The 25,887-nt window shown below is 41.2% G+C and overlaps 4 protein-coding genes across 3 annotated transcripts in view; 2 read left to right on the top strand and 2 right to left on the bottom strand.

Annotated features, from left to right (window-relative positions):
• LOC146577050 (protein NLRC3-like) overlaps positions 1 to 25,887 on the bottom strand; it is a 324,292-nt gene that overhangs the window by 4,582 nt on the left and 293,823 nt on the right.
• The window catches only part of LOC146577056 (NACHT, LRR and PYD domains-containing protein 3-like), a 200,072-nt gene that overhangs the window by 132,857 nt on the left and 41,328 nt on the right, over positions 1 to 25,887 (top strand). The gene's annotated exons all lie outside the window — the stretch shown is intronic.
• On the bottom strand, positions 2,755 to 15,508 carry LOC146577058 (protein NLRC3-like). Its single transcript, XM_085269688.1, has 6 exons — positions 15,391 to 15,508; positions 6,066 to 6,571; positions 5,558 to 5,825; positions 4,774 to 5,233; positions 3,227 to 3,343; positions 2,755 to 2,950 (listed from the first exon to the last, which is right to left on the bottom strand). Exons 1-6 carry the CDS (start codon positions 15,506 to 15,508, stop codon positions 2,755 to 2,757), a joined length of 1,665 nt encoding a protein of 554 aa, XP_085125814.1.
• LOC146577057 (uncharacterized) lies at positions 18,156 to 19,637 on the top strand. Its single transcript, XM_085269687.1, has 2 exons — positions 18,156 to 18,236; positions 18,840 to 19,637. The coding sequence occupies exons 1-2, from the start codon at positions 18,156 to 18,158 to the stop codon at positions 19,470 to 19,472; spliced, it is 714 nt and encodes a 237-aa protein (XP_085125813.1). The 3' UTR covers positions 19,473 to 19,637.

Below are 25,887 nucleotides of genomic sequence, written 5' to 3'. Positions count from 1 at the left end.
GAGGATCAAACCTCTATCATCATGCAATCGATTATACAACTCTAAGCATATATGAGTAAATATTTCTAAGCATAAATGACAATCAACAATATAAACCTTACAGCTGGTTTTAATAACAGAATTCATTTGTTTCTCAAATGAGAAAGAGCTATCGAGAAACACTCCTAAATCTTTAGTTCTGAACTTTTCCAGTGGGCCAAGGTCAACATTAACTGCTAATGCTAAATAGGCTGCCGTTATTAACTAATGCTAATTTGATGTGAATTAGCATTATGCACTAATGCTAACACTTTTTAACAATGTGAGTAGCTAATGCTAACACTATTTCCCTTAACTTTATAACAATGTGAACGGCTAATGCTAACACTCTTTTTCCTAGCATTACAACATTTGAGCTGCTAATGCTAAGTAGTCCGCCATTAGCACCTATGTCTAATTTAAGGCAAATACGCATTAGAACCTAATGCTCATATCGTTTTCCTTTGCTTTATAGCAATGTGAGCAACTACTGCTAAATAGCATTAGCTACTAACAGCAGTCTAATTTAATGCAAGTTAGCCTCATTTGCATTATAACGATGTGAGGAGTTAATGCTAAGTATGCTGCCATTAGTGGCTAATTCTAATTAGGGGTGAATAATTATTACAAGCTAATGCTAATATCGTTTTCTCTTCCCTTTTAACAATGTGAGCAACTAGTGCTAGGTAGGCTGAAGCTATCAGCTAATGCTAAAGCTAAAGATAATTTGATGTGAATTATCATTACATTAGTGCGGAGTTAATGCTAACTAGACTGCCATTAGCAGGTAATGCTAATTTTAGGTGAATAGGAATTGGCAGCTAATGCTAATACCATATTTTCTTGCTTTAACCCTTTAAAACTGGTCAGAGTGGGCACACCCCGTTTTGCGCAACTATTTTTAAATCCCGGTAGCACTGTAACCACGTGAGCTAGCGCAATAATTTTTTTTGCATATGAAACCTGAGGAGTTGTACTTACATCTTATGCCATCAGCTTGTCCTAGGTTACAGTTTCCTTCCACATATGCTTAGGACTCATATTGCACTGCTGGAAATAGTTTATTTTGATGCATATACTGTTATTTTGCAAATTTGCAGTATAATATTCATTTTTGTTTTTCCTGCAGTATATAAAAATTGGTGTATTTCAAAAATAAAACTATGAAGGCACTCAAAATAAATTTCCTGTGGTGGGAAACTATTTTTTGCAACTTTTTTGTATTTACAGTTTTGAGGGATAAGCCTCTTAAATTTCTCTAACTAGAAATATATGTTAAAAAAACAAAAACGATTTTCAATTTTTTTGTAGTTTATTGCACTTTTTTGCAATTTATGTAATTACTATGCACTTAATACATACATATTTTAAAATTTAGGCTGTAATGGTTGTATTTATGTATAGCAACCTGAAATGCTCCCAAAAATGGCTCTACAGCATGTAAAAATTGTTGAATTCAACATTACAAACTGAACATTAGAACTATCCTCTTCTCCAGGATTTTCCTGATTTAACATTTCAATATGATTCATTTTTGTTCTCTACACCTGCCGCCATCACTTCAATTATTCCCACTGTGGATTTGATCATATTGTTTGCCCAGCATCTCTACATTTTCCCATCCATACGACCTGTAGCTCATTAATACTATTAATACTGGAAACTGCTGTTGAAGCCTGATGGTGACACTTTCTGGTGAAGAAGTGAATTGCAGTAACAGGACTGGCTGGCTTATGATACACTGGACATTTCCAGCGCTTTGTTTTCTCTGCTCACAGACAACACAGATACACGCATGTATATACAGCCCACGTCCAGCTCTGCATGCACTCCTTCTGCTCCATTTCTATAGAGAATAAACAACGTAACACAATCATTCTCCATTGTTTTCAACTCAACCAGCTGCATTTAATGAAGGAGTTAGAATTTACTTTACAACAGCTGCTGTTGTTTCCTGTCTGCATTCATGTTCTTTAATGTACTCCACACATTCTGAACTGGTGTAGTTCTTCCTAAAGTACTGCAGTATTCCTGCCAGTACATCCTTTTAGTTTTCCTAACTGTTTCCTCTGATGCTCGTTGCTATTCTTTCCTCAATGCAAATTCATGCTAAGCTCCTTCATATCCATCCCTGTTTCTAAACCTGTAATAATTCCTTTAATGTGTCTTTGGCCTAATTATGAGTCTGTCCACATGTTTTTAGTTCCCCACTTGCTTTGGTTTCTTAGCTCTGATTCTCTGAAATTTATCCTTGAAATCATTTACTGGCATCTCTCCCTCTCACTCCCACTATCCCCAGAACACCAGAGTATTCATCTCCTGGCATCTTTACATTTTCTCCAATCATCCCTGTTTCTAGAGTCTCGCCCCATCTGCAGGCAGTCCAAAAGAAACTGCCTCTGCCATTTTCTTCTTCTTAACCTTTGATTTTTCTCTTCACTTTCTCCATTGGGTCTTCTTAGACGCACTTTCCAGAAAGCAGCAACATTTTTTGTGCCCCATTTTTCAAATTGTGCATCTTACTTCAGCTTAATGTGTTTCCTGTTTTATTTTTACACAGGTCATGTAAAAGAAATCCTGCCAGAGACTCGACAAAGCTGAACTGAAAGACAGCACAGGCAATAAATCAGAGCAGCACAGAACTTAAGCACACATATATAAGGTGATTTAACAAATCATGTCTGTTGTAAATGAGTAAGCCATTTATCGACCTGACTCAGGTTTTAAAAATCATCATCAGAAAAGACTGAATCCTGACCTGAGAATCCCAAGTGTACACTTTGGACTTTCCACTGCAGAAAATAGAAGCTTCAGTCCTGAATCCTGCAGGTTGTTGTTACCCAGGTCCAGCTCTGTCAGACGGGAGGACTGGGAGCTCAGGACTGAGGACAGAGCTTCACAGCTTCTGTCTGACAGGTTACAGCCACTCAGTCTGAAGAAAGGATGACAAGAAGACATGAAACACTTGTGTTAAAGTATATTCATGGTGCCATGAGGAGCTACTACATTTACAATATTTCAACACTGTTTCAGGACATGCTGGAATCCTTATTGCCTCATGTTACAAAAGTCAAATGTGGCAGTTTACTGTGACTTGCATGGATTCATTAAAAAAACAAAACATACACACAATGTTAATTTTTTCCAAATGAAATTGATTAAATGATGTTAATTGATGAAAAAAAAAATCGATATCGCTTGATCTGACTTCAGCGTTTCCAGTTTGCAGTATTGACTCTTCATCCCAGCAGACAGAAGCTTCAGTCCTGAATCCTGCAGGTTGTTGTTACCCAGATCCAGCTCTGTCAGACGGGAGGACTGGGAGCTCAGGACTGAGGACAGAGCTTCACAGCTTCTGTCTGACAGGTTACAGCCACTCAGTCTGAAGAAAGGATGACAAGAAGACATGAAACACTTGTGTTAAAATATATTCATGGTGCCATGAGGAGCTACTACATTTACAATATTTCAACACTGTTTCAGGACATGCTGGAATCCTTATTGCCTCATGTTACAAAAGTCAAATGTGGCAGTTTACTGTGACTTGCATGGATTCATTAAAAAAAACAAAACATACACTGGCTCAATGTTAATTTTTTCCAAATGAAATCGATTAAATGATGTTAATTGATGAAAAAAAAATCGATATTGCTTGATCTGACCTCAGCGTTTCCAGTTTGCAGTATTGACTCTTCATCCCAGCAGACAGAAACTTCAGTCCTGAATCCTGCAGGTTGTTGTTACCCAGGTCCAGCTCTGTCAGATGGGAGGACTGGGAGCTCAGGACTGAGGATAGAGCTTCACAGCTTCTGTCTGACAGGTTACAACCACTCAGTCTGAAATCAAGCGGGAAGGGAGAGAAGATCAACCAAACAAATCAGAGCTTTATTGCTTTTTTATTGTTTTTAAGCAGAAATCAGTGAGGTGCTGCTAGATTCTGTTCTTTTGGTTTATTACCCAACAACACACACATACACTAATATTTGTGACTTTTGTAATAGTAGCATTTACAATGCAAAGCAACAGCGATCACAGATTGAAGGGGCCTGAATAAAACTACAATGCAGTGATTTTTAAGATGACCTGTTCTTCCAATTTCCAACAACAGATTTCTCCAACCTTACAGTTAAAAATAATTCTTCATCTCATACTGAATCTTGGTGCACCTCCCCCAGTTTATTAAAATGAAGAGGTACTGAAGTTGCTGTAAGTGATGTGTGATGCCACTGATTTCCTTTCTGATCCAATACAAAGTAAAATTCAGGCTGGTATCTGCGATACTGATGAAAACTATTCCTTCAGAATCAATACAAGACATAAGAAAAGATGTTTTGTATAACATAAAAAGCCTGAATTTTAAAATATTCAGTTAATAATCAAAAACAGATGTGACTGAAAATAATAAAACTGAGAAACATTTTATGGCCATTGCTACAGGCCATTCGATCCTTTTACAACCATTCCAAGAGCTTGGTTGGCATAGCCGGCAATACGTTGGATAGTAATAAGTCCGGTGGGTGATGGGCTCCACCAGGGCTGCCCTTTGTCACCGATTCTGTTCATAAATTTTATGTTTAAAGGCTGTATCAAAAGTTCATTCAAGTTACAATATTGTGGTCAAAAGTTCTCCTTTTTTCTTTTATACTATACAACTACGCTGGCTCGTGGTTTTAGGACATGGATCTGTCATGGAAGAAATCTATGACCACTTTTAATCAACATTTTAAAAATAAACATGATCACAGATTTACTCACAGAGCTTTGTTGGAGGCTTTGACCACTGGCAGCAGCCTCAGAAGAGCCTCCTCTGAAGTAGAGTATTTCTTGAGGTCAAACACATCCAGATCTTCTTCTGATGACAGTAAGATGAAGACCAGAGCTGACCACTGAGCAGGAGACAGTTTACCTGTGGAGAGACTTCCTGAAGTCCTGTATTGTTGGATCTCCTCCACTAGAGAACGATCATTCAGTTCATTCAGACAGTGGAACAGATTGATGCTTTTCTCTGCAGACAGATTCTCACTGAGCTTCTTCTTGATGTACTGGACTGTTTCCTGATTGGTCTGTGAGCTACTTCCTGTCTGTGTCAGCAGACCTCGTAGGAGAGTCTGATTGGTCTGCAGTGAAAGACCCAGGAGGAAGCGGAGGAACAAGTCCAGGTGTCCATTTGGACTCTGTAAGGCCTTGTTCACAGCACTCTGGTAGAAGTGTTTCTCTGCAGAATATACTGTTTCAGACTTCTTGGATGTTGTTTGTTGTTGTTCCAGCAGATTGAATCCAGAGTTGATGAAGGTCAGATGGACATGAAGAGCAGCCAGAAACTCCTGAACACTGAGATGAACAAAGCAGAACACCTTGTCCTGGTACAGTTGTTTCTCCTCGTTAAAGATCTGTGTGAACACTCCTGAGTACACTGAGGCTGCTCTGATATCGATGCCACACTCTGTCAGGTCTGATTCATAGAAGATCAGGTTTCCTTTCTGCAGCTGATCAAAAGCCAGTTTTCCCAGTGACTCAATCATCTTCCTGCTCTCTGGACTCCAGTGTGGATCTGTCTCAGCTCCTCCATCATACCTGATCCTCTTCACTTTGGTCTGAACCACCAGGAAGTGGATGTACATCTCAGTCAGGGTCTTGGGCAGCTGTCCTCCCTCTCTGGTTTCCAGCACATCCTCCAGAACTGTAGCAGTGATCCAGCAGAAGACTGGGATGTGACACATGATGTGGAGGCTTCGTGATGTCTTGATGTGGGAGATGATGCTGCTGGCCTGCTCCTCATCTCTGAATCTCTTCCTGAAGTACTCCTCCTTCTGTGGGTCAGTGAACCCTCTGACCTCTGTAACCATGCCAACACAGTCAAGAGGGATCTGATTGGCTGCTGCAGGTCGTGTGGTTATCCAGAGGCGAGCAGAGGGAAGCAGTTTCCCCCTGATGAGGTTTATCAGCAGCACATCCACTGAGGTGGACTTTCTAGGGTCAGTTAGGACTGTAGTTTTGTGGAAGTCCAGAGGAAGTCGACAATCATCCAGACCATCAAAGATGAACACAACCTGGAAGTCTTCAAGCCTGCAGATTCCTGATTCGTTAGTTTGATTAAAGAAGTGATGAACAAGTCCCACCAAGCTGAACTTTTCCTCTTTCAGCACATTCAGCTCTCTGAAAGTGAATGGAAATATGAACTGGATGTCCTGGTTGGCTTTGTCTTCAGCCCAGTCCAGGCTGTATTTCTGTGTTAAGACTGTTTTCCCAATGCCAGCCACTCCCTTTGTCAGCACTGTTCTGATTGGTTCATCTCTTCCAGGTGAGGCTTTAAAGATGTCTTCTTGTCTGATGGTTGTTTCTGGTCTGCCTGGTTTCCTGGATGATGTTTCAATCTGTCTGACCTCATGTTCATCATTGACCTCTGCAGTCCCTCCCTCTGTGATGTAGAGCTCTGTGTAGATCTGATTCAGGAGGGTTGGGCTTCCTGCTTTAGCGATGCCCTCAAACACACACTGGAACTTCTTCTTCAGGGTGGATTTAAGGTTACGATGACAAACTGCAGCTTGAAGTTCTGAATGAGAAGAAATATGTAGAATATCTTTTGAAAGTGGAAACAAACACTTAATTCTAAAAGAATGAATCTTTAAAACACGTTGCTCCATCTCAGACATCAGTAAATGTTCATTTATCCAGCAGCTTAAATCTTTAGATAAATCCTCTTACTGCTCTGCAGACGGTCAGCCAGCTCCTCCTGCTTCATTCTCCTCAGGAAGTCCACTGTGATCTTCACAAATGCCTCTCTGCTGCTGCTCCTCTGACTCTCAAAGCATTCTGGGTAATCTGGACTCAGAACCTTCTGGATCTTCTTCAGCTCGTTCTTCACAAAAGTGATGATGTTGTCCTCCAGCAGCTGGAACAGAATATTTATGAATGAGCCAATCAGACTGAAATCATGGAGCCAAACATCAGATCCATGTTGGACACACTGACGATCCACTGGTCTACAAAGAGCAGCATGGAGATGACTGTGAACAGAACAGATGTAACAGTAGTTGTTGTACATGTACAGACCATAAATATGGAGTCCAGCTGTGTTTGATGCTGCTGGGCAGACTGACCACTGGGAACCTCTGAGCTCTGCTGGTCCACTCTGTGGAGGAACCATGAAGGATTAGATCAACACAGGATAAAGATCCAGGAGTTTCTGCTCAAATAACTTCATCTGAATCAAGTCTGTCAAGTTTTAAACTCTCAGATTGTGAACATACAGTGGGGCAAAAAAGTATTTAGTCAGCCACCGATTGTGCAAGTTCCCCCACCTAAAATGATGACAGAGGTCAGTAATTTGCACCAGAGGTACACTTCAACTGTGAGAGACAGAATGTGAAAAAAAAAATCCATGAATCCACATGGTAGGATTTGTAAAGAATTTATTCGTAAATCAGGGTGGAAAATAAGTATTTGGTCAATAACAAAAATACAACTCAATACTTTGTAACATAACCTTTGTTGGCAATAACAGAGGTCAAACGTTTACTATAGGTCTTTACCAGGTTTGCACACACAGTAGCTGGTATTTTGGCCCATTCCTCCATGCAGATCTTCTCGAGAGCAGTGATGTTTTGGGGCTGTCGCCGAGCAACACGGACTTTCAACTCCCGCCACAGATTTTCTATGGGGTTGAGGTCTGGAGACTGGCTAGGCCACTCCAGGACTTTCAAATGCTTCTTACGGAGCCACTCCTTTGTTGCCCGGGCGGTGTGTTTTGGATCATTGTCATGTTGGAAGACCCAGCCTCGTTTCATCTTCAAAGTTCTCACTGATGGAAGGAGGTTTTGGCTCAAAATCTCACGATACATGGCCCCATTCATTCTGTCCTTAACACGGATCAGTCGTGGGAGATTATCAGTGGTCTTGTATGTCTTCCATTTTCTGATGATTGCTCCCACAGTTGATTTTTTCACTCCAAGCTGCTTGCCTATTGTAGATTCACTCTTCCCAGTCTGGTGCAGGTCTACAATACTTTTCCTGGTGTCCTTCGAAAGCTCTTTGGTCTTGGCCATGGCGGAGTTTGGAGTCTGACTGTTTGAGGCTGTGGACAGGTGTCTTTTATACAGATGATGAGTTCAAACAGGTGCCATTCATACAGGTAACGAGTGGGGGACAGAAAAGCTTCTTACAGAGGACGTTACAGGTCTGTGAGAGCCAGAGATTTTCCATGTTTGAGGTGACCAAATACTTATTTTCCACCCTGATTTACAGATAAATTCTTTACAAATCCTACCATGTGAATTCATGGATTTTTTTTTCACATTCTGTCTCTCACAGTTGAAGTGTACCTCTGGTGCAAATTACTGACCTCTGTCATCATTTTAAGTGGGGGAACTTGCACAATCGGTGGCTGACTAAATACTTTTTTGCCCCACTGTATCAGTAATTTTCAGTCTGTTTTCATGGACGTCCTTTCAGTGGTGATGTCAGGGATGATTTTGAAGAAGCTCATCAAACTGAACCATCAGCAGATCACTGCTCCAAAACCAGAACATGATCCGAGTCTCCCTCCATCACCAGAACACCAGCTTTACTAACGTGGTAGATCAGTGTAGTACAGATCAATAACTGATGAGTCATTTGATCAAAATCACTGAGTGCTTCACGTCTGACCCTCTGATGCTTCTGTGGACATTTTGCATATTTAATGAATGTCTGACAGTTTTACATTCATTCTATGAACACAGTGGAAATGTTGTGTTATAGTCTCCATGTTGTTTCCAGCATCATAAATTCTTAAGTTCAGAAAATTAGATTCTTTCTTCACAGCTGAAAAACAACAACATTTATTCTCTATTGAAATCTGCATCGTCCACTCCAAAGGTCACAATCTGAAGGTAACATCTGGTTTTGTTCCCTGTGGTTAACTCTGAGCATCAGTATGGTGGGATTTATCCACTACATCCACACCACTGTGGTTCAGTGTTGTCCTGATGGAGTAACAGCAGCCAGTATGATCCAGGCTTTAGCTGCTGGGTCTCTGTGTGACCTCTCAGACTGTTTAACAGATCAGACACAAAGAGAATCAGAGCAGCTCTGTTCTTTAAAGACAAACATGAACCCACTCAGGTCACACTTTCCCCACAGATATGAGCATCACTGTCCTCAAACAGCAAATGACCAAGTCGAACATTTGGATCTTTTCTCTTTCATTGTTTTCTTTTTAATGAATCTTTGTAACAATCTGAGGATGTTTCAGGTCATATTTATCCAGGAAACACAAACATGTAAAGGAGTCATCACAGCTCTCTGACCTCGTTGCTCCAGGTTCACCACTGAAGGCTGGAACGTTGCCTTTGGACCGGTCACTCCTCACAGACGGACAGCTGGACCCTGCAGACTCTGCTCTGTCCTCCTCTTCCTCCATCATCATCTTCAGTCAGTCTGAGAGGTAAACCACAAACACTCAGTGAGTTCACATTAACAGGAGGAACTGACCTCTGACCTGTCATGTGACCATGAAACCAGGTCAATATGTCTGTAGGTTCAGTCATCCAGGTCATGTGATCTAAGGAGCTTGGAGAGAAAAGAGACGTCTTTAAGTTTCTGGAAGACGTTTCATCCAAGAAGCTTCTTCAGCTCTAAAACCAAACGGTGGAGAGTCCCAGATATTTAAACCTGAGAGGGAAAGAAAGCATGTCGCTGACCCACCACTGATGTTATTTCAAGGAGGAAACTGAGAGCCTTTGCACCAGGAGCACAAACATCAGCTCCAGCAATGATCCACTGATGTGTTTTTATTCCATGTATGAATGTTGTTATTGACAGAGATGACGTTTGTGTGTCAGTGATGCAGTGACTGTTGTTGTTACCTGTACAGGCTGGTTAGACTCTATGAAACAGATCATACAGATCTCTGCATGTTAGAAGAGACTATTAAAGGTCATGAATGAGACAAAGGCAGGGAGGCGTCCTTTACAGCTAAACAGCAGAGTGAGAGAACAGCCAGCACCTCTACATTTATCACATTATACAGCACATGTATGATACTGACAGGGATGAGAAGAATTTAGTGATTCTGATCCCATCATTGATATTACTTATTGATTCTCAGTAGCTCTGCTCTGACAGTCACCACCATCACTGAGCAGCATATCAAAGACATTTGTGCACATTAACTGCATGTTGTGGCTCAAATGTTTGTGCATGTTGGAGGCATTTCCTCTTTGTTGTGATCAGTGTTGGTCATTACTCAAAACAGTCATTATTACACATATTACACAGAACACTTTGATTAAAAGTAATGGAGTACGTTACTTCATTACTCCTCATAACATTACTTTGATGTTACTGTGTAAAATGAACAAATGAGCATGTAACAACATAAAGCTGAGGTACAGCCCCACACACCAACACAGATCCTGATGAGGTCACGTGATGTTTCTCTGAGTGTTTATGAACACAAATCAAAGATGAAACAGCACAAAGACACTTCAAAGTGATTCTACTGTAGAAACATGAACAGGTAGAAACCTGCAGCCTGACTGCTCATCACTTTGTTACCTGTTCAAGTTCAGCAGCAGCAGCTCACTTTATCACGGTGCTGGTCTGGGGTCAGTGTTTACTCAGCTTTAACTCACTCTGGCTTCTTGGCTAGCTTAGCGTTAGCTTAGTGTTAGCTTAGCGTTAGCTTAGCGTTAGCATGCTGTGTGCTAGCTTAGCGTTAGCTTAGCGTTAGCATGCTGTGTGCTAGCTCAGCGTCAGAGCTCTGCAGGTGTCTCGTGTGTAAATATTAATCACAGTGACAGTAAAGGAGGTAAAGGGCTGTGACGTCATCACGTACGCTGCGTCCTCTGTGGGCTCTGAGTGAACTCAAAGTACAAACTACAAGTACACAAACACGAACGTAGCTCAGAGTGGCGGACACACTCGGCCTCGTTGGTCCAGCTGTGAGTCCGTTACCGTGAACTATGGAGCGGCAGATTTGTGCTGAACTAAGCTGCACACAGCTGATGTTAGCCAGGAAACATTACACACTGACTTTAATGGAGAGACCGGAAATACAAACACACACAGTTTGTTGTGTGAAGAAATCAAACACGAGCTGAACAAACAGTAAAGTTCCTAAAGACAAACTGTTAAAGGAGGAAACAAAGCAAACTTACAGTTTCTTCACACCAACAACAAGCTCCACTCCACGAAGTTCAGGAAGTGAAAGAAAACTTTGAGCAGGAAGGAAACACCCAAAGAGACGTTTGAGGACAATCAGGAGCATTGGAACACTGTGCTGCGTTCAGTTGCACCTGGGAAACTCCAAACCTCTGGCAGGCTGTGATTTATTTCTGCTGGTTTTCCTGTTTGAAGCACAAACATCCGTCATCACTTTGTTGTTTTTCTTCCTGCAGCGTTTAAATATTTCAGCACTGAACTGATGTTTCTTCAAAGCTCATTTCAACCTGTTGAAGTTATGAATGAAAGTGCAGACTGAGAGTGGATCACATGATGTTTGAGGTGTGTCATGTGACATGTTCAGTATTGTCACACATGTCTAGATTGTCCCTGATATCATAACTGCTCAAACACTGATGATTATATTTGAAGAATTATTCCTGATGGCAGCAAAGTTTGAATGGAGCTCTCTGTCTGTGCTGATTTGTCGCCCTCTGGAGGTCAAAGCACAAACTGCATGATGTCACTGTAACCACCACAGTGACAGGAAGTGTTTTTATGACTGAAACACTGAAATGATGCTAACGGCTGTCGTTAGGCTCACTGACAGCAGTGCTGATGTGTTCATGTCAAACACTGGCTCAGGTCAGACTCCTTCATCCTTCTCCAGCGTGAGGCTGCCCTCAGACCCACAGGAGCTCTGACCTTTGACCTCCTGACCCTAACCATTTTAGTCTTGTTGCATCTTTAAATGCAAATCCATCCAAACTGTAGCCGAGCAAAAGAAGCTGGAAGCTGTTCTATGAATGATGTTGTTGAAGGAGCTTGGAAAGAAAAGCGTCTGGACTTCTTTAAGTTGCTTGAAGAGGGACATGGACGTCTTAACGCCCACTCACATCCTGGGACATTTGATCACAGGAAATCACATGATAGCGTGGGGCTAGATCTCACAATGGGTTCACCCAAAACCTTGGCTGATTGTGACCCACACCCGTTTTCACGGAGGAGGAGGAGTTTCACATGCTGAACATGTGACAACCTGGTTTAAAGGGACCAAAAGTAACTGGACACCTGATTCAGTTCAGGTTTATTCATCCGCTCCAAACCACAGCAGCAGTCACCTCCAGGGAACCAGCTGATCCATGTAACTGGGGACAGACCACAGCCCAGAGCACTGGTTCATGATGTGTTTGTGGACTGTAGGTTGTTTGGATAGAGATGAGATGTACTCAGCAGTCTGTCTCTAATGTTTAATGAAATGTTCTGAAGATGATAATAACTTGTGATTTTCTTTTGAATGAATCTTTAATCGTGTTGTAGGGCCTCTGACTCTCATGAAGATTTTCACATCAATGTGCTTTTCACAAAGATATTAACAATGAAAATGACGTGCAGCCCTGAACTACTCATGCGTTAACTCAGCGGTTCCCAACCCCCGGGTCACGGACCGGTCCGTGAGTCGTTTGGTACCAGGCCGTGAGAGTCGAGGCTCGGTGTGAAATTGATGGTTGATAGGTTTGTAGCATAAACCTGTTCGCTGGATCGTTCAATCCAGCTACACAGCAAAGCAAGACACGAGTAGTTCTTTATGTTTCTCGTGCACGGGAGAGAACTGGACCAATGCCGTTCCTTCGCTTGACCACAGTTGCTCTCGTCCGTTCCCTCGTAACACTGTTCTTTTATTGAGGTTACATGAACATACATAGGTTCATTAACATACACGTGAACAAAGGTACCAGTCTGTATGTTATGTAGGTGTGTGTGTGTGTGTGTGGAGTCAGAGTGTGACCCCATAAACGACTTCCCTAAACCTGCTGGTCTGGAAGTCCAGCAGTTCATCTAAACAAAAGGCACTTAGACTAAAACAGACATCCTACCACAAAACAATAAGAAGGTAGCACCTCTCCCATGATCCCAGGACGTGGGTGTGAATGCCAGAACACTCTGGAGTCACACAAAGTCTTTAAAGACTACTATCATTACACAATTGGTTCTACACCTCTAAGCATATATGGTTAGATATTCCCCAATAACAATGACAATGATAAAATATAAATCCAACAATGGTTTTCAGGGTTTTTATCGATAACTTCGTTTCCCTGGGTCTTTTCCCGTGTTGTAGTCGTGTGTCTTATTTTGAAAGAAATGTTTACGCGTTACCATAGCGACCAGAGAGCATTAAGGGTGCAGACAGGTGCATCCAACAACATTTTATTTTCCCTTATTTGATTTATGGACCTAACTGTATGAACTGGACTTTGGCTGTAATGCTGCTCCTCTTCATCATTGCTGTGTTGCATTTCCATCATTCTGCTGCTGGATTCACTGCAGGCTTTAACAAACACTCCTTTGGGTCCAGGCCCAGCCACGTGTTTGTAAGCTGCTGTGCTCCTCACAAATAAAGCCTGAAGCAGCTCAGACTGTTAGAAGCAGCACTGAGCCCTGTTACAGTTATAGTGTTAGAGCAGCGGCTGCAGCCTACAGCATTTAAACTAGCTGACAGTAAACACATCAGTCCAGATGTTACCACATTACTTTGTGATGCTGAGAGTTAAAGGAGACTGGCTGATTAAAATCCCATTCCTTACATCACCGTCCTCTGCTCTGACTGCTTTCATTTAATCACAATCAGAATACTTTTTTGATCCCCAGGGGAAATTATTTAGGTTACAGTGCTGCAGCACAAACAGGAACAAAGACACAACACACTAAGTAAGAAATAGCACAATATACACAATATATACATGCATACATATGAGTCACTTATAAGTAACATGTGAGTGCTGGGGTCTATGACAGCAGGCAGGTCTGTATTTATGTCCAGGCTGACATGAACAGCTAGTAGTTCAGGGTTCAACACTCAGGAAAGTGTGTGACCTTCCACACTGACTGAAGATGCTAAACATGACTTTAAACTGTTGTTTGTTAAAGCCTCACAGATCTGAGAGCAGGGCTCAGTGGGTACATGAGCCTTTATACATGAAGGCTTTCTGTTTCCAGGAGAGGAAACATGTGATCCAGCTGTGTTTGGTCACATGGATCTGCTCTGCATGGATCACCTGACTAAAACATGTTGTTATTATTGTTCTTACAGTCTTAAATCGGTACATCAGGTGGGTCACATGACACCCGGGGGTGACAGCAACATCTTTCCTCTTTAGAAAGCTGCTCTCTGTCCCAGGAGCTGTTGTCACAGTAACAGCAGGAACAGGAAGTCACATGCTCTCTGCTCTGTGATTGGCTGCTTCTTATCTCAGCTTCCTGCAGAGGGTGGGGTCTGCTGATAACGCACACCAACAGAAGTGTGACTTTCACTTCCTGTTTATTGCTGTTGTTCTTAAAGCTCTCAGGCGATGCTGCAGCGCCCCCTGCTGACACAAACTCCTCCCTCTGTCTCAGAGGTCACAGGTCAGCCTGCTGCAGAGGGTCTGCCTGTTCATGGACTTCCTGTTACAGAGACGGGTCTCAGCGTCAACACTAGTTTCTGATTGGACGGTGTGGAAAATGTTACGAGTTCAAAATATTGGGGATGGAGACAAGAGAAAAACCACAATAACAACACTGGTCCGGCCGGGTTGAGTCAAACGATGATTTTAATGATCACACACGTGGGAGATGGACACTGATGCAGACAGCCTCAGATCTCAAAATGGTGGAGCATTGCTCAAACTCTTATAGCCTCTGGTGCCTCCACCTTATCATAAAAGCCTAAACATTCACATGCTTTCTCTCACACAGCGCCTAAGCTACGACCTTGGCTCCCTGTTTATCTGCTCCTGCTGAGATGGGGCAGAAAACTCCAGCATGTTCTCTTCTAATCAGACAAATAAGGCGATGACTTTCTGCAAACAGTATTTCTTATAACTCAGCAGTATAATGCATCATAAAACAATATCATTCATTCACAATAAATCAGCAGTTTAATATAATGCACATCAGTTTAACTAATGCAATAGTTATCAGCTTCTTCTAATTCAGGAGAATAATGCAAACTAAAACTACATAATAATTCACAATCTTTAATTAGGGGTATAACATGGCATAAAATAATATTATAATCTAACAAAACCCAGCTTCCTCCAGCCGAGTGATGTGTGGATTCATCACTCTCTGTGGATCAGTGTAAGTCTGTGTGTGGGTCAGCTGCAGGACTTGTTTGACCTTTGACCCTGGCAGACAGAGCTGGTTACTGCTGTGTGACTCCTGCCGTCGCTCCACTTTAAATTTTACTTAAAATAAGTCCTGACATGGCCCCGCCCCCTCTGACCTGCTGCTCCTGGATGTGCTGAGGACACAGCGGCGGCTCAGAGGGGGCGGGGCTTTTCCCGTGGCGGTAACCAAACTGCATTAGGTCACTGCACTGCCAGTGTTTAACCACACCTCTTCTGACTGACCTTTGACCTCTGACATGTTGATTTGATCCTTATTTAATGACGTCTTTTATCTAGTGATTTAATTCTGTGTATTTATATGTGATGGTGTTCCTGAGTTCAGCCTCAGCTGATATCCACAGACGCTCCTATTGGCTGGTTTTAAAAACACATTTTTCCATTAAAGAGACTCTTTTAAAAACACGTCTGCCTGAAATTCACATTTCATTTATTTTGGGGGATTTTAACAGAGAGATAGAACTTTATGAATCCCTCATGTTTATCCTCCAGGAAATCCAGTTTGTAGCAGCAGAACACCGACAAATCTTTACACAGCACAGAATTAGGATATCAAATAAAGGGGAATAAGAGAATATGAATATAAGCATAAATATATACATATATACACAGACCTCACACAGAGACAGCAGCTACACTGTGTGTGGATGTGATCCACAGTCACAGCTGTGGGTTTCAGTCAGTGTGTCTCTAACTTCATGGTCACATTTCAAAGCTTATTGGAGCCAGAAGATGTTCAAGTAAAAGATTTATTGCTGTACTCGTCTACCAGGATAACAGGAGGTTCATAAAGCTGTGTCATACTTCAGCTTTACATCATGCAGTAGTAGTTTATTAAACCCCCCAAAATATGACTATCCAGAGTTGGGACCAGGAAGCAGAGTTGCAGTCTTACACGCCTCTCTGCAGCTTCTCTCCTCCTGCTACCCCCCAAAAACCCATCTCCATAGAGACTGTGTCAGCTTCCAAACAGACAAAAAACAAACTAAAAACCAGCAACAAACAACTTAAACATAAACAATCACAAAGAAAGAACAATACAGTATCCACATCTGAACCAAAGAGTAAAACAGTGAAATGTGGATTATTAAACATTAGGTCTCTCTCCTCCAAGTCTCTGTTAGTACATGTTAGTAAAAACATTTCTGCATTTTACCCATATTTTATTTTTAACTCAAAATCAAAGATTCCAGATTCTCCTACATGTTGGTTTTGAATCAGATAGGACGACAGATTTCAGGTGGCCCTGTGTCTTTCTCTATTACATTTGCCACTGTGTAACTCAAAGTTATTTAAGGACTAGTTTATTTCAATGGATGAGTTTACTGACTGACGCGCAGAAGAAATAGTTCTTTATGGAGCCTAGATGGTGTGAATGATGAGACCAAAGACTGCAATATCTTGTACCAAAAATATATTGAATAAATGGAGGAAAGGGGAAATGGAACAAAATAATTAATACAACACACAACATAAATGCCCACAATTAAATAATAAATCAATGCTGTGATCTTTCTGTGCAAAAGTCCTTTTTGGTCCTCTTCTTTTTAAAGTTCACTTTTAAGGTATTCCTCCTTAGAGTCCAGCTTCATACAAATGGGGAAATATGTCCGTAATCCAAAGACGGCTAAGTGGGGGAAAGAGGGGAAACAAAGAATGGTCCTACCGGCTCGCCACTTCAATATGAAGAAGATTAATTCAAAGGGAGGGAACAAAACCTGACCTGTAGGTCAGAAAAACGTCCATTAGCACATCAAGTTCGATTCAGTTTACCGGTAAACAAATATATTTTTCTGCAAGCCTATGTAACAATGCAAATCATCATCAACCAATGTACAACAGTTAAATTATTAATTATCTTGGCTACGTAGCTTAATCTATACATTCCAGTAGCGTTCGCTACAAACAATACAAAAACAACAATAAAGGAAAACAGCTGTCTAACAGACAGCATAGCCGAATTCAAGGCAACACATAACAATAATCATTCAATCGCACTTTGTTTCAAAGTAAGCCCATTAAAATGCTTAAGTAAATAAAAGTGTTCAAAAACAGCGGTTTTTGAGCCGGAGTTCTGCTCGCGGTGGGAACGCCGCCGCACAAAGCCACTTTTTAATCGCGAAAACGATCGACTGGTTACTGACAACCAAAAGGTTGTTTTTGGCAGATATTAAAGATCATGGGTGGGCGGGGCAAATGGAGCAGTTTTCTACAGTCGAGTAAAATTCCAGGAAAGAGCTGGGTGTGGCTTTCCTTTAAATCACATGATCAACAGCTTTAAGATGGAGGCAACTCGCTCAGTGTTTCCTGTTTCATTCTTAGACTGTGGCGATGGTAAGTAGCAGCTTTTCACTTGTTACCTGGCATCTTTTCAGCCACCAATGATAGTCATTGTATGTTATCAACATTTCACTAACTATGTTTTCTCTCATGTTTAAAATAGGCTGACCAAGAGCAAAATAGGTATGTCTGCAGACTCTGCTGTAGCCAAAGTTATCAGATCTCCTGTGTTTTTAAATCCCTAACTGCTCGATCATTATCATTTTAGAAGACAACAATTTCTCAAAGGAGGTTCAAAACTAATGCCTACAAGATTACCAAGAGGATGGTTCGGGGCTCTTACATGACTCTGGGAAGTCAACACTTGGTGGATGAGGTGTGTTACCTTTGACACTTTTAAGACAGTCCTGTTTATCACTACTAACAATAAGCAAATATGTTTTCACTCAACAGATCCTTCACAGCATGTTGTTTCTGGGCAAAATCAACAACATCCCCTTTTCTCCAGAAGAAATCTTCCCTAATCCTTTTGTTTTGGGTTCTTTAATGAGAAGATATCCCAGGCCTTTAAAGTTGTATTCGACTCAGCTTCCCAGGCGAAGTCCCTTCTCCTGTGTGCTCGACATGGTAAGATAACTCTTCTCACATTTTCAGTCAATCTGACAAACTTCCAGTTTTTAGGAAAGTATAATGCAAAGTGCTTTTTTACTGAGAAATCCAAAGAAAATCCATACTGTACCTTATACTTCAACATATGCTTCTAGCTATACTTCTCCACCAAACACAGAGACTGCAGGAGAGCTGGAGACTTGCTTCAGAATTTGTTAGTTCTAAATAATGTCTAACAGACTCATTATTGGAGATGCTTACAGTCTTCAAGGCGTATATGATGCTGTCACTGTGTAGCTGCTGGATCTGTTAAGCTCAAAGACTCTAAATTCAGCGTGTTTTGACAGCCCGGCATAGCAAAATAGAAAAAAAAAGGTCAATTAGCAAATTTAATTATAAATTAGTGAGAACAAAGATGTATTTTTGCTTATTGATTTAAAATTAAATAGATTTTTGTGACTTGTTTCACCCCCTATCTTAAAATGTCTAAACCAAAAGCATCCAATGGTCCTGCATAGTTAAACAAGTCAAGCAGCGAAACAAACATGTTGATCAACTTTCTATGAAAAACAACTATATAATCAGGTGCAACACTTTGACCAGATCTGTAACTGTTTTCAGATCGTCCTGCAAAATAACTCAGAGAATGAAGAGCAAATAAAGCAGAGTCTGCAAGATCTCCTCACAGACTTGGACTTAGAAGAGAATAATAAAAAAACAGCTTTCGTCTCGTCCACCATCTGCATTTCTCAAAAATCCCAAACCAACAAATCAGAAAGGTACTGCGGAGTCTCCATGTCCACCAAAGGTCCTAACGCTGGGAAAATTATGATTGCTGCCTCCTGTCTTAGCAAATGGCATAAATATGTATCTGGTGCGGTGATGACCTATTATCCAAACACAGTCCAGAAAGATTACTTTGATGGAACAATTGAAGTACCTGGAAATATCAGGTGTGAGGCTTTTTGTCTCCGTGATGGTGCCAGAATGAAGCCTTGCAGATCATGTAAGAATTTGTTTGGCTTGAACACAGAAGACCTCAGAGAGTGGCCATATGGTAACTGTGCTGAAGCTGAGAGCCTGAGCAATTTGCTTGAAAATGAGAGAGAAGTTGAAACACATGTGGATGAATACTCAGCTGAAAAGGACAACAGGCAGAGAGCTGAGGATGAGGTTGGTAGGGTTCTTAGAACCGTGTTGCAAAGGATTCGGTTTAACTGGACAGGTGAATTTTACAACCCAGAACAAGAGTGAGATTTCATGAAATCATTTGCATTCATCATTCTGATAAATCAAAGATTCTCTGCTCTGACAGCATCTGTGTGGATTTTCTGTAATCACAGAGACGTGTATAAGCATGTTTACTTTCCATCTCCATGTAATTGTCACATTTAATAATTAAAACTGGCTTCTATGGGTTTTTGTTTGTTTGCTTACATATCTAGTGTTTAATGCAATATGAAGCATTATCAGACAGCATTTATTGGGAAGAATCCCATGTTTATACTGGTCTGTACCCAGGGTACACAGAAAATAAAAACACATGTTTTCTTATTATGATCCCAACTATAATTTACTTAAGCAAAAGCACTACATGTGTAGTTATAATATTTATAGCAGTTACTGTGGAGCTTTAAATTTATCATCTTAAATGTTTATATGCTGATTATATTGCTTTATATAAGAAAGGCCTAACTCTGAGTACACTCTGTGCCAAAAAGTGCTGACAGGAAACTGCATGCTTTTGCAGAAACGTGCTTTTGCAGCTAGAAAGTGAAGCTGATATATATCAGTTTTAATTAGTTTTTACCAACTGCTTGCTAGGGCAATCCCACGAGTTTGGTGTTTTTGTATTGAACATGATTCCAAGTGCTTTCTATAACACATAGCAGAGGTGCCACAACAAAGACTGAGAAGAGGACAGGAAGAGACAGTGAAAGAGATGCACTCCTTCGCCATTCATGTTAAAGCGTTGCATAGCTTTAATTTTAGAGAGTGTTGCATAACTTTAGTCATTTTTCTACCACAGGTGAAGCCAAGAATTGTGAAGCTCTCTTTTGGCCAAATACCAGAATCTGTAAGAAGAAGAAAAAACAAACAATCAAATAGGTCATTATTAAGAGGACAACAATCTCTTGATGATTATCCACAGTGTCTTTGATAACTCTGAGATACAAACTGTCAAGGATATACACATCCCAGCAAACAATAGCTGTGTTTGACTAAAGCGATTAATAACAAGGACAGAGCTACAATCACTACAGTCAAACATAAAGGGCTTAATCCTGAATCCAAGTCTGAGCTGTGATGCCGTTGGTGCTGAAAGCTGCTCAGATCCTGAAGCTGCACGTTTTGTCTCTCTCTAACCAAACCAGCAGCAAAAGAAGACACATTTCGCTTGACATAAACATTGTCATGAATTCCCTCTTACTTTTGCTGGTTTGCTTCCACCACCATTAAAACACACACAGAAAAACAACACAGCACAGCTCTCTGCCTCTCTCAGTGTACTTTAAGAACACCGTTTCCCATCTCAAATCTCTGTTTTTGGCATTATTCGCTTGCTTGTTATGAAGCAGTCTACCGTTGTTTACAGCCATTTTTTTTTTAATGACTTCCGACAAGACAGCCTCATTTCTGCTGTTCAATACCAAATTTTATTGATTTTTTTCAAATTAAGTGAAACTGCAAAATGCTCTGCTGTGTCTCTATTAAAACCTCTTATTAAAACCTCTGAATCACTTCAGCAGCATCAGCCAATGTACATTTGTTGAGTCGTGGTTCTCGTCTGCTTTTGTTCTACTGCAGAATAATATTTTTAAGGTTATCTACTGTAAAAAGCTAGGCCAGGAAAATCTGCTTCATGGTTTTGTGTTTTATCCTCAGTTACTTTGACACAAAAGCATCTGCTGTGATGCTCACACCTCTGATGAAGTTTCACAAGTGTCAGTACTGATAAATGATCAGAATTATAATGTTTCTGACTCTGAGTAAGAATTAAATGGAATCTAATTGGGACCTTGTGAATTGGAATTGAACAGGTTCTAGAAATCAGTGATGATACTCAGCTCCAATACCCACCTATGATATTAGGCTGACGAACGCTGACTGGGTTTCATTTACCAGCTTTTTATGTTCTTCCTGCAGTTTCCTCCCCACATCACTCATCTTAACTTTTTTCCAGTCCTCCTCAGTCTAAACAGAACACACAACAATACAAAGAAAAGCTCAGGATCCCTGAAAGGAATAGAAAGGTTATGTTAAAATGAATGACTGTCACGGTGATCATGGGAAGCTCCGAAATATCACAACAATAGCTACGAAATCACAAAATGCAGTGTGATGTCTGTAAGCACCAAACATGACATCTCTGCAAATTCATCTTGAAACATGTAGGTACCTCACACGTACAGCTGCAGCCATCTCAGCCATTTATCACCTAGAAAAATATGTCATTGTTAAAACGGTTATGGAAAATCCAACTTGAGATGAAATCTACTTAAACAAGTTTGTGACTTTCAAAAACAAACAAAACATACATTTAAAAAATCTTTGCTGTTAAAATAGAATTAATTTTGTCTGTAGCAACTAACCGGAAATATAATGGTCTTTATCTGTTATTTGCTTGCCACTCAGTATATTTATTCTAAGCCTAAACACTATGTGATAGTGTTGAGTTTGAAAACGAAACTAAGGTGAATGTGACAAACAAAGCGCCTTCTTGTTCTCGGTGATAATGTAAAGTTATTAATGAAATAACAAACGAGTAAAAAACGGACTGGAAACATGTCTTCAATCAAAACTCGACAAAAACAAAGAAACAGCCTCACTTCTCTGCGACGCTCCCTAAAAATGACATTATTTAAATTATAATTAAATTAAATATATATTTATATAATTAAAATTATAATTTAATTATTTAAGTGACGTGTGTGTCACAGATGTGACCTAGTAAAGTGTAGCTGAACATTAGTAACGTTATTAACACTCTCAGCTGGTCCTTGTTCCAGACCTGAAGATCCTCTTCTTTCATTCAGCAGCAGCTTCAGGTCTCTGATGGTCCAGGGCTTGTTGTTGGGAAACAGCCCTGCTGGGATGATGGTGTCCTCACAGAAACAGTCAGTGATGCTGTTGATCTCCATCACAGAGCACGTCCAAGTCTGCAGTCTCAGTCCTGCAGGGCCTCGCTGGCTTCCTGACTCCACCCAGTCAACAACAGGAAGTGTTTGAAGTGCAGGAACAAACTGAGGCTGTGGTCAAACAGGAGTTTTGATCTCCTCGCTCTGACTCTCACTGCGGCCCCGCTGCTGTGTCAACATGTGTTTGTGCTAAACAATGATGGAAAGTGTTATAAATGACTTGTTGGCCTCTGATCTGTCACAAACAGCTGAAACGTGTCTCTCATGAGTCACATGAAGGTTTTTGACAGAAAGGACAAAAAGTAGCTGCAGTCAGTTTGTGTCATTTTTATATTTATTCATCTGGGAGAAAAATCTGAGGGACATTAAAATGTGTTTTCAACAGAGACAAGAACATGAATATAACAGAACAGGTAAATGAACATGTTTCAAGTAAACAGCTGGACTGATCAGGTCCAAACACAGAGTGATAAACTTGTCAAACAGCTGTCATATCTTTATATAGAAGCTCTTTATAAATGCTGCTCACTGCAGTCTGTTTACTAATAATGTCAAAGTGTTAGAAACACAGAAACATCAGAATGGTCTTTGTTCACAGAAACCTGTCTGGGATCCTTTGTTGTTCTTTTGATGCAGAGTTACATTATAAATATAAAGAGTTATTTCAGAGTCTCATCAGTTTTCCTGCATGTCTTTATTTAACACATCAGCAGGGCTGAAGCTCTCATGTTAAACACACACTGATCTATGGACACGTTCATGTGTTTCTAACAGAACCAGGCTGTTATCAGCCTGCACTAACATGATGTCACACACACTGAATGTAACAGTGACAGTTTACATCATCACACAATCAGCTGTGATTGTTTCACTGTCATCAAACGAGTCAACAGGAAGTAGAATCAATAGAAACCAATCATTTCCTGACAGCATGTCTGATGGAAATAAGTGCAGATTATGTATGAAGTCTAACTGCACACAGTAACTGTGTTACAATAAGGACTTAACAGCGCCCTCTGCTGGAGTGTTTCAGTACTGCGTTAACTAGAATACACCACCTCCTCCTCACACCACCTGCTACAGCTCTACTCTTCTATGACTACAGTCATCCACAGCACTGATGTGAGGTCACATGGTTCATATGTAAGGAGCACAGCTGACCTCAGGTCAGTTTAATGACTGTGAGCAGCAGCTGTGTTATTGTCACTGTGACAGGGAGACACTCTCAGACACAGCGCTCATGTCAGCTTGTTCTCATGCAGGAGGATCAGGAGCTCCATGTTTGTCTTTCTGTTTGAATCATGATGTGTTTGTGCCATCAGAGTCTGTCATGAGTACTCAGGGTTTCACAGCAGCTCTTCTGGATGCTGACGAGGACTCCAACCTCATGTTTCACCTCTCTGAGCTTCTGATGTCTGTGAACACTCGTGTTTCTTCTCTGGGCTCATCTGGACAAAAACACCTTTCTGTGTTTGGCTGCAGCCTCATTCTGACTGACAGGAAGTGTGTTATCCATGAGCTGCACTTCTGTGAGGAAGTTTCCTGCTGTGTTTCCTGTCTGTGGACAAACACGAGTGTTCCAGCTGAGGACTTGGTTCCTTCCACCTGTCCATACAGGACATCACGCTGTCTGCAGCTCTGTAAATGCAGCTCCAGGTCCTTCCACGTGCTGCTCTGTATTTGTGCAGTTTGTAGTGTGTCCTGGGAAACGTAGCACACATGGTGTTCTTCTGCTGTTTCCTCCTTTCACTGAGTGTGAAACACTGACGCTGTGCTGTTGTTCACAGAGGGGAGCTGATTCTAGCTGCAGCTGGACTCTGTCATCTAACTGAATGTGTTGGTGCTGATCACGGGGCTCTGAGGGGGGAGCAGCAGGAGGACTCTGGATGCTGACGTCAGTGTATCTGTGGAAGCTCCCACAGCGTGTCTGTCATTCAATATTGTGCTGTATATTGTATCTATGCAAAGATGAACAGACTGTGTGTTCACTGGTCTCTGTGCTGCAGCTCTGATGTCATCATCACTCCCTCCTCCACCCTCAGCAGTCCCAGCATGCTGCTGTGGTGCACCCCACCCTCACTCTACACCTGAGCCACAGACCACACCCTCCACCTCAATATACACCACAGTTTTCTCTGCTGTGGAAATGAGATCAGGAGGAAATCATCATTATTATTATTTAATAAACGCTCACATTAATGTGGGCTTATTTGTTTCATATTAGAAACATTAGTTGAGTGTTTTTAGTATAAAATGGTCAAAGTCCCTCTTTTTGCTCCTCCCCTCACCTGTGGATGGGCGGTGCTGTTACCGTGGTGACAGCTTGGATGTGTTTCAGTCCTGCCTGGTTATCACTGCAGGAATCTTTCACATTTATTACAGGTAATAACTCTGATTTTTCTGTGTATTATGAACCAAATGTATCCTGATACACACAGAGATGGATGAGCAGAGGTTTTTTTTGCAGTTTATGTAGTTACTATGGACTTAATGCACACATATTATTAAAATTAGGGCTATAACAGTTGTATTGATGTATAGCAACTTGAAATGCTCCCACAAATGGCTCCACAGCATGTAAAAATATAACAAAAGCTCTGGCGGACTTGGTTCTGTGGTCAGTCTTAAAGGGTGAAGTTCAACTCTGTAATCTTCACTGTGTCACAGAGTTCAGTGAGTCCCGTTATTCACAGTATCAATCAGATCATCAGAGAACAGCTGATCAGCAATCAGTGGTGCCAACAGCGCCTCCTGTGGTGAGAGGATGCAATAATGCAATGTAGCATTTTTCCACTCAACACTTGCAGTCATGGAAACTGTCTGTTGGATCTGTGTGACGTTGCTTTCTTGGTTAGAGTTCCTCACAAATGTCCAGATGATTCTTCTAATGAGGCGTCGACCATGTTTGCAGCTCTTTGGAAGAAAACGTCGCCCTTTGCCATCCTTACTTTTCTTTGACTTCTTCAAATGCAGCTGAACTCCAGCTGGTATTTTCTTGGACTTTGCAGCTGTTTCTGGTCATCAGTTCATTCCTGCAAACCTCTGAAGCTGAACAACAATGATGCTGCATTGCTGGCTGATCCCAAAAGGTTGATTCTGTTCATCTGGACGTTTTCAGAAACGTTTGCTCACTGATCAGGTGACTTCTTCAGTCTCAGCTGACTGCAGCTTTACAAGCTTACAAACAGCACATTTGCACAATGACTGAAAGCAGCAGCACCTGATATATATGATACTAATATAATACATATACATATATAATCCATACTAATGATGAAGGAACTGAGCTCACAGTCCATTGTTCATTCAGTGAACTACTCAGTTTATTTTGGGCCTCAGAAATGCTCACTCTGTTTGTACATCACTGTCAGCAATAGACTCATTCTGCTGTGTGGACAGGAACACATGTGACATCACTTCCTGTTTGTTTGTGACTGAAGAAGTTTACAAGGAATCATTTAGAAGAGTTTCAAACATCAACTGATTGAATCCATGAATCTGAAAACGTGTTTGTGAGTGAAAGAGACAGA

Source organism: Mchenga conophoros, linkage group LG3 (assembly GCF_057382185.1).
Source record: "Mchenga conophoros isolate Kocher_MC1m ecotype Shallow Benthic linkage group LG3, M_conophoros_male_GT1.1, whole genome shotgun sequence".
Taxonomy (NCBI): Eukaryota; Metazoa; Chordata; class Actinopteri; order Cichliformes; family Cichlidae; genus Mchenga; species Mchenga conophoros.
Note: the sequence above shows the minus strand (reverse complement) of the source record. Positions and strands in the feature narration are given on the sequence as shown.

Excerpts from the sequence above, each read along its gene's own strand:
- LOC146577058 (XM_085269688.1), bottom strand. The coding sequence starts at position 15,508 with ATGCAGTTTGGTTACCGCCACGGGAAAAGCCCCGCCCCCTCTGAGCCG. Across the intron at positions 6,572-15,390 it reads CATGTCAGGACTTATTTTAA|AACTTCAAGCTGCAGTTTGT; the intron begins GTAAAATTTAAA and ends CTTCTCATTCAG. Across the intron at positions 3,344-4,773 it reads AAAGCCTCCAACAAAGCTCT|CTCCCAGTCCTCCCGTCTGA; the intron begins GTGAGTAAATCT and ends CTCAGTCCTGAG.
- LOC146577057 (XM_085269687.1), top strand. The coding sequence starts at position 18,156 with ATGAGAAGATATCCCAGGCCTTTAAAGTTGTATTCGACTCAGCTTCCC. Across the intron at positions 18,237-18,839 it reads TCTCCTGTGTGCTCGACATG|ATCGTCCTGCAAAATAACTC; the intron begins GTAAGATAACTC and ends AACTGTTTTCAG.